Source organism: Artemia sp. Qi Xiang Cuo, chromosome 4, assembly GCF_049724085.1.
Source record: "Artemia sp. Qi Xiang Cuo chromosome 4, ASM4972408v1, whole genome shotgun sequence".
NCBI lineage: Eukaryota > Metazoa > Arthropoda > Branchiopoda > Anostraca > Artemiidae > Artemia > Artemia sp. Qi Xiang Cuo.
The window spans coordinates 32,888,854-32,903,805 of record NC_142797.1 but is presented as its reverse complement, the minus strand read 5'-3'; the positions used below and the strand labels follow the sequence as shown (position 1 = coordinate 32,903,805).

General features: G+C 35.2%; 1 protein-coding gene across 2 annotated transcripts in view; it reads left to right on the top strand.

The window, feature by feature from the left end:
- Cyfip (Cytoplasmic FMR1-interacting protein Sra-1) overlaps positions 1–14,952 on the top strand; it is a 176,248-nt gene that overhangs the window by 155,322 nt on the left and 5,974 nt on the right. For both annotated transcript variants that reach the window (XM_089088237.1, XM_089088236.1), the window contains 5 exons: positions 526–697; positions 2,322–2,545; positions 5,833–5,927; positions 6,785–7,023; positions 10,972–11,119. In XM_089088237.1, coding sequence (XP_088944363.1) covers positions 526–697; positions 2,322–2,545; positions 5,833–5,927; positions 6,785–7,023; positions 10,972–11,119 — 878 coding nt within the window. The remainder of the gene's footprint in view (positions 1–525; positions 698–2,321; positions 2,546–5,832; positions 5,928–6,784; positions 7,024–10,971; positions 11,120–14,952) is intronic.

Genomic DNA, 14,952 nt, shown 5'->3' with positions numbered 1-14,952 from the left:
ATAATTTATAGCCTTCACTAAGATAGAGTAAAGACATTTCAGAAAAGTAATCAGTAAATAAATAAATGAAAGGCATACATAATTGGCTGAACAAATCCACATTCATGCTAGAAACTTTCTCATCCTTTTCTTTTTCCTTTATATATAGTATATATATATATATATATATATATATATATATATATATATATATATATATATATATATATATATATATATATATATATATATATATACTGGGAAAAAATATTTGTTCCGAGAAAAAGACATTCAAGCATAAATGTTGATCAGATTTTTCATTAAAGTCACTTTAAAACTTGAAAATTTAAAGCCAAACTAATAGACTTTCTAAAGTTAGCATTAGGGCCGAAGCTTATTTGTTGTGACTTAGCTTTGTTTTTCATTATTTAAGTGACAACTCACTTAAAGTGACAACATGTCAAGTTAAGTGACAACATGTGCCACTCACCCCGACCCCTCTCTTTTTGTCTTTCTAATATTGTCCGCTTTTTGTTCTGTTTTTAGGTTTTGTTGGAGCGTCACATTTCAAAGCTATTGTTCAACTGCTTGGATACCAAGGTATTGCTGTTGTCATTGAAGAAGTACTGAAAATAATCAAGTCGTTGGTTCAAGGAAATATCTTGCAGTTCACAAAAACATTGCTGAATGCTATGCCAAAACAGTGCAAGCTTCCAAGGTATTTCCTATAGTTTTAATTCATTCCTCGTAGATACGTGGGCAGAGGAGGATGAGTGTCCCCTTCCCCCGAAAAATAATAATTTTAAAGTGTCTGCAATTTCCTATAGCTGTTATACTATTCGCCAATCCTGGCTATTTTGACCGTTCCCCCCCCCCCCCCGTTCTTGCCGAGAAAAGTACAAATGGAGTTCTGCTCTATTTGACTGTTACCTAGTGCTACTTGATCTTTTTTACAATGTTTTTAGAACAGTTGTTTGTCTATAGCTGCATTTTATTGTCAATTGTTTAGGTTGACCGGCATCGAATTGAGTATCCATACTCAATAGAGTATCGTTACAGTTGACCGATATCGAATCAAATCGTTCCGAATTTTAGTGTGAAATGTAAAGGCTAAAATACTTTAAGAAATGTAAATGACTGAAGTAAATTGAATTACTATTGAAGTTATTCTCACCATTTAAGAATTGCCTTGAAAATCCAAATTGTCTAACTTTTGATCCATAGCAAGTCCAAAATTTTGTACTTGCTGTGCTTTTACCAAAAAAACTGTTCAGTCCAAGTACATTTTCTAAAGGAAAAACTCCAAACCGCCCTGTTATGCCAAATTTCCAAAAACAATTCGAGTCCAAGCAAGTTTTCTTAAGAAGAAACCTGGAACTTACCTATTATACTCTATTCTTTTCAGTTGAAATTAAAATGAGAAAATGCACATAAAGAGTTAACAGTTTTTGATAGAAGAAGTAAAATGTGTAAAACGAAAAAAAAGTCTTTTTTATTTTGGTACCACAACAGGCTCGTCGTTAAATGAAGGATTTCAAAGTATCAAGCAAAAACAACCGTAAACAAAGTACCCATAGAATAGCTGGAAACAGGCAAGGTCGTTCATTGTAAGGGCTGAATAACATAGAAAAAAATAAACAATAGCATAACACCCGTACAAGAGAGCATCCTAATAAGGAAAATATAAATCGTCACTAAATACAAGAATAAAATGACAAAATAAAATAAATAAGCAACTACAAGTTATTTACTCAGGCTCATCAGAGATATACCACCAGCCTATGGGTTTGCAAGAACAAGATAATTAGATGTCTTCACTTTAGCTTGAAAAGACTTAAAAGCAGACTTTCAGACATGTTGCCTGATCTAAAACAGTGACGTATATTAAGATACTTGATAAGTTCCTTTTCACACTTTAAAGGCATATGCTGCAAAAGAAAAAGTACCTTTTAAATATAAGGCTATGAGTTTGGCCTATAAAAATTTAAAAGGTGAACAGATCGTCATCTTGCGTGGATGGTCATGCCCATAAGATTGGAGCACCTTCAATTATTATATCAACAGATGCATATAGGTCTGTGATATAGGAAATAAGATTTGAGTGATGGCTTTCAAAGGTGGGTGTTGAAGGAAATTTTATGCGTCAAATTTGTGTTTTAGGTCCAACATTATCTTGGGGCAGTAAAATAGGTCTTCTGGCCTCACCTGAAGTGGGAAAATTCCCTGCCTTGATTCCGAGTAATTGTAAAACTAGCAAACGATTTTAAGTTGCAAAAAGAAGAATCATTATATCTTAGTGACCGGCCCTTTTATCACTCGTATTATCTAACATTATTTTTTAGGTATGACTATGGGTCTCCTGGAGTATTGTCATACTACCAAGCACAGTTAAATGATATAGTTCAGTATCCTGATGCCCGTACTGAGTTGTTCCACTATTTCCGTGAATTTGGTAACTCTCTTATTTTCTGTCTGCTTATTGAGCAAGCCTTGTCTCAGGAAGAAGTTTGTGATCAGCTTCAAGCTGCACCTTTTCAGAATATACTTCCTCGGGCTTTTGTTAAAGGTAAACTCAGTACTTATGTAGGAAAAAACGTTTTTTTGATCAGTGTCGTATTAAAGTGTTGTACTACAATTTCATAATAGCGTCGTATTGTAAAAACGGCGTCGTACCAGAATTAAAATGTATTCCCTTTGAGAATCAAAAAACGATGGTGCATATTGTACTTTGATCAATTTCAAATAAGAAATATTAGAAAACAGGTATTCAGGTGATTTTGCTAACGACCTTAATCTGTGGTATTGATTTTAAAAATATACTATTCATAATAGTATGATCTATGAAATTGCAACAATTGGGGTGTCCAAGAAATGACTAAATTTGAAATAAAAATTAGGACGCGAAAACTGGCAATTTCAAATAAAAATGCTAACGGGAAATTTGTCAAAATAAGTTTGTTTATTCCTGTTTTATTTTTTTTGTTTTTAGGGGTATTGGGAATAGAGACAGCATATCACAGTATGTTTTTAGTGAAAAGAAGAGACTCATTAAGAGACAACAGCAAGCAATAAATGTTTAATGTCTGATTCGCTACATGAGTATTTCGTTCTTTCCTCGTCATTATTGATCATTGAATATTGTTCATGTTCTTCTTTTTTCTTTTTTATAGAATAGAATATGTTTATTCAGTATAATAGACTACCTAAATTTGTAGACTATCTAAAATAGACTACCAAATTACTAAATTAAGACTACCAAGGACTACGGACATCTTTATGTTCCCGAAGGTAAACCTTATTGAAGTAAAACTCTACTGGCATTCTTCATAGTTTGTATAGTATGGTATTTAGTTGCCAATTCGTTCTGATAGGGATGAAGAATGGGGCGGTGAAAGCGAGGCTGTATATATGTTGTTAATTGTCTTTGAGATATGCACTGAAAAAGCATGGCTTTTGAGGACACTGATTTCCTTTTGTTGAGTGTTTTACGAAAAGGCTATAAAAACTTGCCATAACTTTAAACATTTTATTCAAATATTCTAAGTAAATCAGGAATGCCATCTAACGATTCATAGGGTCGCTCCTGCTGCTTAAATTTTTTTTAATTAAACTGACCGTTACTATTCTACTCAGTGTGTTATCAGTTTTAATTCTTATCATAGCTCTTTAAGAGCGCTCAGAAGTATAATCCCTTCAGTTCTTTACTGTAGCAACAAATGAAACGATAGCACATTGACTGTATTGAAACTTCGAGGACAGGATGGTTCTACAAACACTTTCATTTATCCATTCTGCTATATTTTTGGTCTAAATTTGCTCTGGAATTTTTCCTTAAGTTGACTGAGTAAGCCACCCTTTTGACAGCAAAATTGTATCGTCTGCAGGAAAGTGTTTTGAAGAAATCTATTCAGAAGTAATGGAGAAAGGGGTAAATTTTACGAAATGAGGGTTTTTAAGACAGTGAGATAAACAGAAAATGAACCGATCTCCTGAAAGCTGGATATCTCGGTTGTATTCAAATGCTGCCATTAGCAGAACATAAAACAAAAGTATTTTTTTAGTCTGTGAGAGCTACTTCTCCTCGGCCAGATCAGGCACAAGAAGAAAATAAAATGGAATTGAAAAGTTGAATTTGAAATATTTTAAAACAAGCAGCACTATAGTCGAACGCTGGCTCTCTTAGCTGCCTGCCAATTATTTCTCCTTTCTTGAACTTTTTCCACTTTTAAAATTTGTCCATGAGTAGAAATGACGATTAAGTGATTATTCCTTATTAGAAACTCTTAATTAAATTGAGAAATAAAAGTATGCTTATTCTCTTGTAATGTTATGCCGTTTACATAAAAATATTTTCGAATCGTGGCGTTGTGCACAGTGCCCACTGCCCAGGCAACGTGAGAAAATTCCGTTAAAAAAAAGAACATTGATAATTTAGTCTTTGTATACTTGTTTATATTCGTATAGAACTATGTAAAAGGTTAGTTCCAGAGTCATTAGAGTTCCAGAGTTTTTTTTTCCGTTTTTTAGTGCTTAGCAAAGCAACTTTGACCGTCGAAGAAAAGGGTAGGGGACATTAGCTTCGGAAAGGGAGGATCTCCAGTTAGCTTCGAGCTTCTGGATTGGCCTAAGCCATGATCTAATAAAGCCCTGTGTGTGTGTGTGTTGTTGCGTCTAATTAATTTAAGACACCTTGAGTATTTCGATACTACTACTACTACTACTAACAACAACTCACCGCAGCACCAAGCCGCCTAAGGCCAACATAGCTGCACACGCTCCTCCTCCATTCCAATCTATTCAAAGCCTACTTTTTTACACCCGCCCACGAAGTTCCCATTTCCTTTAAATCTTTTTTATGACGTCCTCCCACCCCAGACGAGGACGACCTGCTTTCTGTTTACCCCTAGACGGTTGGCCGAAAAGAATAATCTTCGGCAATCTGTCATTCTTCATCCGCACAACGTGCCCTAGCCACCTCAACCTTTCTTTCATTATAGTCCTAGAGAGCGGTATTGAACCACATTTTTTGTATAGCCCTGGAATGAAACTATCCTACCTCCAAATGTACTCCGATTGAAACTATCCTATGTCCTAATCCGCTACTTTTCAGGAGAGCTTTTGAGGTTTTTCATATTGTTTTTCCTGTACTTTAAAAAGAGGTTATAGGGGAATAACCGAACTGTAGAGTTTCTCAAAGTAGATCAAAATATACTGTTTGAAACTATTTCAAGTCCAAATAAGGACTTAAAATAGTTTCAGGAGTGTGGTTAAAGCAACTTTGCAACATAGGATAAGAAATAAAAGGGTAATTTGGAATACATGTAGTGGCGCGGTTCCAATTCTGACTGCAAATTCGGATTCAGCACACAATTTTGCACAAGGTTGATCACTAATCCATTTTTTCCATTTTTGGACGTAGGATAGTTTCAATCGGAGTGCATTTGAAGGTAGGATAGTCAATGGTCCCAATTCAACCTCTTTTGGCTTCCTCTTATTTGCACTGTAAATAAGCACAGGCTGCCATAACTAGATAATTTCTTATCACCTCAGAAGAAGAGTATAGACAGTCTGATAAATGGAGGAACCGAAATGTACCTTTGGAATTCAAGTTCTAGGGTATTGAGTTTATTTTAGTGTGGCTTAAATTAACTTGATTTTGTGGAAACTTCGTTTGGATTTGAAACATATCCTCTATTTTGTTTTATTACTCTCTTCATAGCGTTGTGTTACATTGCGCTTTGTAGTTTTTAACTTTATAAAGCAACTTCTTATAATTAATTTTATAAAATTGCCATACTAAAGTAGCTTATGTCTGCTTGTGTCCTTTTACCAGTAATGTCTCTTCTTTTTTAGAAGGAGAAAAACCTGAAACAAAACAAAAAAGGCTTGAGCAAAAATATGCACAGCTTCAGGTGATTGCAGCCGTTGAGAAGCTTGGCAATGCGAAGGTACGCTATTTTGTAAATGTTGTAATTCTAAAAAAAAAAAATTCGAATGTTGAAGTTTGTAATTACGAAAGTATGTACGAATGTTGAAATTTTAAAAAATTCCGGTTGGGTTACTTTTCTGTACCTCTCTAAGAAATAAAAAAAGAAAAAAGTTCGAGGGAGCCATTTTTTTTTACCATTTTACTAGATTTACCAATTAAAATTTGCAATCCAAGTTTAAAAATTAAAAATTAAAAAAATACAAGCCATATCAGCATACTAGACAATTTTCAACTTTATGTTACTATTAAACAATACTAGCAATACCAGTATAATAAAAAAATTGACAGACGTTTTAGTCGTTTTTTCCTTTTTTATGCTAATAGATAGATATTTATTGCAAAAAAGCCACAGGACCATGTCAACGCAAAAGAACTAAAATACTCGTAACAGCAATTCAACAACCCATACAAAACAAAATAGAAAAAAAAACAGCAAGAAGAAAAAAACCGCTTACATGCATGCAGCAAATTTTTAAGCACTCGCCCCCTCCCTTTCCCTATACAAATTTTTACTTATACTTTATTCCCAATTTAATATATTTTGCAATGTTTTTAATGGTCCCAAAATGATTCGTACCCGTTACTGAAACCAACCACTCACTTGCCCTCACCTTACTTGAAAATTAATATCTCCTTAAATCTTTAAAGTAATTCAGGACAAAGGGCCATAAAATGAAGACAACTCCTAACTTCTGAATAAATGACGTTAGTCCACTATTTTGCTTATAGATTTTGTCAAGTGTTAGGACTAGTTGCTATTTTTGTCCAATGATTGGTCGCTTTCTGTTTCAAATAACTATTGATTCCCTTCTTTAGCAACTTACTATTGCCCGAGATGGAGACCTTCTTACAAAGGAGAGGCTCTGTTGCGGATTGACCATTTTTGAAGTTGTTTTGAATCGAGTAAAGGAGTATTTGGATGACCCTGTATGGAGGGGACTACCCCCTGCTAATGGAGTCATGTCTGTTGACGAATGCACCGAGTTTCATCGACTTTGGTCTGCTCTTCAATTTGTATATTGTCTCCCAGTTGGTGCGAATGAGTTCACTGTCGAGTAAGTTTTGACCCATTTCATAGCTTAGACCAAAGGGAATGGGAAACTTACAAGAGTGGAAACTCGTGTGTATCGAAGATACACACTATCTATTGCCCAAAATACTTGATAAATTCAATTCAAAATCAACGGATAATTTTTTGAAGATATATCTTCAAAAATTGTAGTGAGAACCAGATAAAGAACCAGTTCTCACTACTTTTTTGAAGATATGTCTGAAAATTCCCTGTTCGACACGCATTGGAGAAGTTCTCACTACTTTTTTGAAGATATGTCTGAAAATTTCCCTGTTGGACACGCATTGCCAGCCCAGTCTTGATGCAACCTATTGCCCAAAATTCAATTCAAACTCAACGGATAATTTTTTGAAGATATATCTTCAAAAATTGTAGTGAGAACCAGATAAAGAACCAGTTCTCACTACTTTTTTGAAGATATGTCTGAAAATTCCCTGTTCGACACGCATTGGAGAAGTTCTCACTACTTTTTTGAAGATATGTCTGAAAATTTCCCTGTTGGACACGCATTGCCAGCCCAGTCTTGATGCAACCTATTGCCCAAAATTCAATTCAAAATCAACGGATACCCTCGAGTTCGGTAATTTTGTCAAAATTCAGGCTCTCAGCATTGGTAAGTAGGAAAATTGGAAATTTAAATCGATTTGGGTATTGGAATTTTTTTTCAATTCGGGAGGGAGTTATTTGGGGTTGAAGTTTATGAGAAGGATGCTGTGGGTAAGGGTGTGGTTTTGAGGCATTATTAAAAGGCGGGACTTGTATCTTCTGAAACAAGGTGCCCCGGATGGACGGAGGAGCCCTGAAGAGTATTTTTTTATAAGTCTGCCATTGTTGGTTTTAAGTAATTCCCTATTAAAATCTTATCAAAAAGTAAAATGAAAACGCACACAAGTAAAATTCACTAAGAATTGTACAGTGGTAGCATCAAATTCTCCCAACGAGACGGTCCTTGTAGAAGGGGTGGGATTTTGAAGGGTCAGTAGACAAAATTACTAGCCCTACCCGTTCCCCCCAGAGAAGAAGCCTGATTTATGCGCAACTACAAGTGCAACATTTGTTCTTTTTTTTACATCATAAGAGTTTTTTTTGTTAAAACTACCTTGTGGTCGTTCCTGAGAATTCCCACTCAAAATTTAACCAATATGTTGTGTTAGAGCCTTTTTGAGGGAGCTTCATTCATACTCGCTAGTAAAGATTACAATAGGGTAGGCCTTACTTTATTCTGTTTAGACTATTTTATTTAAATTTGTCAAGCTTCAACTTTTCCCTCTGTGTGTTCAAAGAACTCATCCTGCGCGAAGTGCCATGATTTCTAAACCTTATCCACTTGTGTTTGTGATTGAAACAATCAGGTTAAAGGTATTAATGAAATATGAAAGATCTATGTTGCTTTAGTGCAGTATGGTAAAGACTTGTGAGCATTTTCTATTTAATTGAATAATTTTTGGGGTAGTCGCATTAAGCTACCTGGTTTTAAGGACACTGACACGTGAAGTAAAATTAAATTTATTTTGGCTTTAGAGCTTAAACACGTTATTCTAAAGGATTTATTGTACCGATCATTTTTGTACGATTTTTTTTCACCCATTTTTTTCCTTCTGTAAATTAAGATTACTCTCATTACCATTTTGAGCTTTTGTTACTATAAATGATCGTATATTTTCTTACTGTAGAACATTTTCCTTAAAATATCACTATTTCCTTTATTGGTTGTTAATTCAGAACTGCTCAAAATCAAAGAATTCTACTGAATTCACAAGTTAAAAAGACACGGTAATTCTGTGGGTGCAACCTCTTTTACACGTCGAAAATTTGATATTAAATACTCATGTTAAAATTTATCCTCATTTAGATGACTGGTTGTTGCAATTTGATGCATCCCTTTGACTTAATTAAGTGTCTAATGTGTTTTTTAATTTAGTTTTTCAATCCTGTAAGCACTATGAACGTCCTATGTGCTTCCAAGCCAGTAGAGTATTACGACCTGATAACTCATTTATGAATAAGCTTAGCATTGTGATAACGACATGAATCAAATTCTAATTTTTGTAAGCTAGTGTGCGTGTAATTCAACTCCCGTTTAAATCAACCCCGTTCAACTCAGCCCCTATTCAATTCAACCTCCATTCAACTCAAATACCCTTCAATTCAACCCCGGTTTGACTCAACTACATTCAGTAAATTTTTGTGGTTAATCACATTTAAAGGGAACATGCTAATAAAATGCTAAAAAAAAAACAGTAGTACCGTTGATTCTTTATTTTATGCTCTTTCCAAATATCATGACCGCTTTTCTGACAATGCACCCCATCCTCGAACGGTCTATGATATGGCCACAGTAATATATTACTCCGTTATTTTCCATTGCGTGATACGTCATGTCTTCTTTTTTAACCGGTTTTTTTCGCAATCCGGTGAGAAGATTTCTTCCAAGAGATCTCCATACAATTGTCTGATAAAAATAGTATTTTAAATGATTTGAAAATATGGATAATAATAGAAAGAAACATAATAATCTCATTAATAGAAAAATACTGCAATTATAAAATAAGAATTTTATTATTTTAGTGTTTTGTTAGCTTTATAATGTATTCTAGGGCTATATCTGGGGTCATCATGGAGGTTGGGGTGCATTGTCACAGAAGCGACCATGATATTCGAAAAGAGCATAAAATAAGGAATCTAATGGTGCTGCTTTCATTTCATTGGAATATTGTTTATGGATGTGGTCAATCCTACCAAACTTACCCCATTCATTGTAACCTGACTAAAGGCTAATCGGTTGCAAAGGTATAATTGGATTGGAGCTCACTTAAATCGTGTAAATTTAAATGAGGGTTTGACTTGCATGGGGGTTAAGTGGAATAGGGGCGAGTTAAACGGGGATTGAATTACAAGGACCTTTTTAGCTTTATAAATTCTTCGACTAGAGTCCAAAAAAATCTATTAAAACATTCGCTATTTTTGTGACAGGAAAGAACACAAATATTGATTTTTTTTTCGATTTTTATTCAGGCTTTAAGGGTCTTTTGCATCTGACTATTTTTGCTATTAAATTATTTAATAATGAACTTATGATTCTATTAATAATACTTGCAAGAAAATAGTGTTGGAACAAAATACGTATATTCTGTTTTACTTTTTTTGTGACCAGAGACCGCTTTCTTTAATCTTGTTACGTCATCTTTCCATTTTAAGTGAAGTGACCTGATGAAGACAAATCACTTAAGTGCAATTTTTTTTGAGAGTCTTAAGTAATTTTTCGGCATTATCTTTCTATCCTATTTGTGTCAAACGGTTTTGCAAGGAAAGTTAATTTGTCCTGTAGTTTAGTTGTAATTTGATTAAGTAGAACTGAATCACAATACAATTCTATTTTAAAATTTTATAGAATTCATATTTACTATTGTAACGAGTAGCAGCCTGTCGTACGACAGGAATAAAAAAAACTATCTCCTGCGGAGACTGGAGAAAAAATATTTTATCCCCATTTTTTTCCCAAAACAAAATTCCTCAAAATTCAACAGAAGTCGTCGTCACCTTGCCCCATCCCTCCAAAAAAAAACTTCCTGGAAATTTCAACCCGATCCCCCAGCCGTGAGGCAAAAAAGGGTAGGCTTACTAACTCGATGAGTACAAAATTCTTCACGTTTTTTTAATGAAACCTATTGACTGTATATTGAGAGATACTTGAACTTCAGGCTTTAGATACTCGTTGTATAATTTAACCAATGTTTTCAGAGCTCGGAGTTACTGGCATAGGCAGTAGATAATTGTAGGTACATGATATGTAGGTATATGTACTACATAATATCTAGGTAGATAATTACGATAATTTAGTCCTTGAGGGGAGATGTCTAAGTGAGTATTGGTTGTGAATTTTAAGTGTTCTTTCGTTTTTAAACTCGTACTGTACAAACTATAATTGCAGGCAATTATTTGGAGAAGGCCTACATTGGGCTGGGTGTGTTATGGTGACTTTATTAGGTCAACAGAGACGATTTGAGACTCTAGATTTCTGCTACCATATTCTCAAAGTACAAAGAGTTGATGGCAAGGATGAGGATGTTAAAGGCACAGTAAGTAGACAATATCCTTATAATTCATATCCCCCAGAAGCGAATAGAAAAATGTCTCGAAGTGTTTTGTTTCTCGAGTTTGCGACCGCTTGAACCAACTTCCAGAGAATGTTCTTTGTTCTGAAAGTTTTGCAAAATTTAAGAGCTCATTACCCAGTTGTGAATTTTTACCAGTACAGATATGAGGGTCCCAGTTTTAGTTCTGAAATAGGAAGTGTTGGTTTTTGTATGTTGTATTAGTGTTTAGTTATATTAGTAACTCCAAGTGCTTTATAATATATTTCTATATATATACAACAAGCAAAAGCTATATACGCTGTGATACTAGTAAAAAAATAAATAAACATCGAAGTAAAATTCATTTAAAATAAACTGTGTGCACATTTTTTGTTATCCGTTTGCTTATATTTGGTTTTACTTACTCATTACTTTTTATTAATACATTTGGGCTGTGGAGTCTTGGTCGAGTTGATTAAAGCCGTTGATGACATAGTTAAAGCTAGAGCGATAAAAAAAGAGTGCACATATTATATTAGAAGAATGGGTTTAAAATCGATGAAAATAGACAAGCTCTGGCTGGGATTGCCTTTAAAGTGTGTATACATACTCTTAATTCACGGTATACTACTTGAAAAAGCATTTTACATTATATTTCCAAAACTACTAAGTAGTTGAGGTGTACCGAAAGTATTTGAAAATAAAATACATCGTTTTATTTTTTTTTATATATATATTTATATATATATTGAGCAATTATTACTACACTAGGGAATCAATTATTTGAGTTCAGCAAATCCAGCATTAATTGCAGAGTATCCCATGAGAGCATACAAATACCTACGTGTAGTATGAATACTGATGAATCCCTTGAGTTTGTGAACAGTCCAGTGACTTCCGGTTTTTCACATCAATTATCAGGTGATAATGAATTAAATAAAAAGGTTATGGAGAAGTCATTACCAGACGATGACATTTTTATTATCTTTGAAAAAATTACGAAAGTGAAGGATAAAAGTGAAATAAATATAAAAATAAGCAGAAAGGAAAATGTGATCTGCAAACATTTTGATAGTGGTTTTTGCAAGTTCTGCAAACGATGCAAGTTTCTACATATTTGTTGTCAGTTTATTTCAGGAGTTTGTGTGTCTTATAAGTGTATTTTTGACCATGTTTATCTTTTTTCTTTTTTGTCTTGTATTGAAAAGTGGTGTATTTTTGCTCATGCATCTTCAGGTTGGGAGCGCTGTTTTAAAACCAAACGTTTTTTAGGGCGACACCGAAAGTATTCACGACCCCCCCCCCCCTCCCCTAGTTCATGTTTCATTCGACTTTCAGTCTTATCCCCCTGTATACCCGTTACAGAGCAGTATACCACAGGAATCCATCCCTCGAAACAATTCTCCGCCCCAAGTACTTACGCGTGCCCAGTCAGTCCAATCCCCACAATCACTTCACTCAATTCGGACCATCCCCAAACCCCCCCTCACTCATATTCCTCCCAAAAATCCATTTCCTTTCGACTCCTTTCTTCTCCGTGGGTCCAAGAAGTTACTGGCCGGTTCTGGACTCCACCCGTTATTTGCCAAAACAAACCCACCCCCAGCCCGCGCAGGCCCCCCCCCCCACCGTACTTCCCTCCCTCAGCATCATCTTGCCCCCCGACCCCCCCCCCCCCATTTAAAGAACACTCCCTACTTGACTTATTCCCAGATCACCAGGAAACCTTTCTCCCTTCCCTTGAACTTTATCCCCCCTGGCTACCCTACCAGTATGACCAGTATGGTTTAAGAGTAAGCAGGCAGAACGATCCAAAGGTAACACATCCATGCAGAGTTTCTAAAACTTCAAATAGTAAGACTAATTCCAGCGTAGTTCCATCCCAACTTAATAATATTCCCATAATTTGTCCGCTGTCCTCCTTTCCTCTCAAGCCCGGTCCAGTCACGCCTTTTAATAATGCCTCAAAACCACACCCTTACCCACAGCATCCTTCTCATAAACTTCAACCCCAAATAACTCCCTCCCGAATTGAAAAAAAATCCCAATACCCAAATCGATTTAAATTTCCAATTTTCCTACTTACCAATGCTGAGAACCTAAATTTTGAAAAAATTACCGAACTCAAGAGTATCTCTGAAATTCATAAAATTAATATTATTGCTGTGACAGAGGTTCAGTCCCAGAACCCAGATTTCCTAAAAATCAGCAATTATACTCAGTTTATAAAACTTCGCCCTCCCGATCACCCTCTCGGGAAAAAAGGGGTGGTATATTATTTTTTGTCCGAGATAACCTCCAACCTAAACTCATCCCCACCCCCAACTTATCAGATTATGATGAAATTCTATGGCTGAGCCTTAGACCAAAAGTACTTCCCCGCCCTTTCAATTTAATTGTAACCGCCGTCTTTTATCATTCCCCTAACCAAAGTATTGACCAGAAACGCAAATTTATACAACAATTTCTTATAAGTGCTGACTTTGTGCTATCAAAGTATCCGAACGCTGGTATTTGCTTACTTGGCGATGCGAATGACCTGAGGATAGACTCTATCTGCACCTCTCTTAATATTAAACAACTGGTTAAAATATCTACAACAAAGGTAACACCTCTCTGGATGCTATTTGTTCAAACATGAGTAAGTATTACAACTCCCCGCAAGCACTGCCACTACTAGGAGGCAGTTACCACTATTGTCTTCTTTTTCTCCCTCTTCAGCCATTGAACATTCCTTTACTACCTCCATTGGGGTTTGCCGTCCCCTCAGTGACACAGGCCTTTTTCTTTTGGATCATGGCTGACCAGTGAAAGTTGGTCAGACCTTTATAATTCTAATAACCTTGATGACAAAATTTTGATTTTTCACAAAAAAACTAATTGATTCCTACTCATTATGTTTCCCAGAAAAAAAATCAGAAAATGCTCCAGTGATAAACCTTACATAAATAATCACATACAAATATCAATCCGCACGAAAATAAGCTTATTTAAGAGGGGTAATTTAGCTGAAGCAAATAAGTTAAGAAAGGAATTAAAAAGTCAAATTAGAAAAGCTGCCCGAGACTATTATAAAAATAAAATTAAAGACTTGCGCCATGATAAACCAAAGAACTGGTACTCTGAAATTAAAAAACTTACCGGCAAGAGTCAAGAACAACTAAATTTTAATATAAATGAACCTCCAAAGACCACAGCTAATGACCTCAATAAGTGTCTGGCCTCTATTGTCCAGAGTCTCCCACCACTATCTTACGCATTTCCAGATATTCCTGATCCTTTTTCACTCCCACTTATTTCTCTACTTGATGTTGTAAGAAAAATTGAAAAACTAAAACGATCAAGCATTTACCCTTTAGATATTCCTGTTCCTCTGGTTAAAGCTTTCAGTGATCACCTGGCAACACCCTTCTCTACCTTGTTTAGTGAAATTGCAAACTCTGGACAATTCCATAAATATTCGAAGCAAGATTTTTTAACCCAAGTCAAAAATAAAATGGGACGCCTGGCTTTTATGGCATTCGTCCCCGTACCATCACCTCAATTTTTACAAAATTGTATGAAAGTTTTCTCGCAGACTGGCTTAAGATGAAAGTCCTCCCCCTCATTGATCTTAGACAGTTTGGTAATATCAAATCCACGTCAACCTCTCATTACCTGATCCATCTTGTTGATACCATGGGTAAATTGCTTGAAAAACCCAACACTTGGCTTAATCTAATTTCTGTTGATCTTCAAAAAGCCTTCGATTTGATTAACCACAATTTACTCATAGATAAACTTATAAATGAATTCTACATTGAAAATTTTCTGGTTCACCTCGTCGCCCCTTTTAT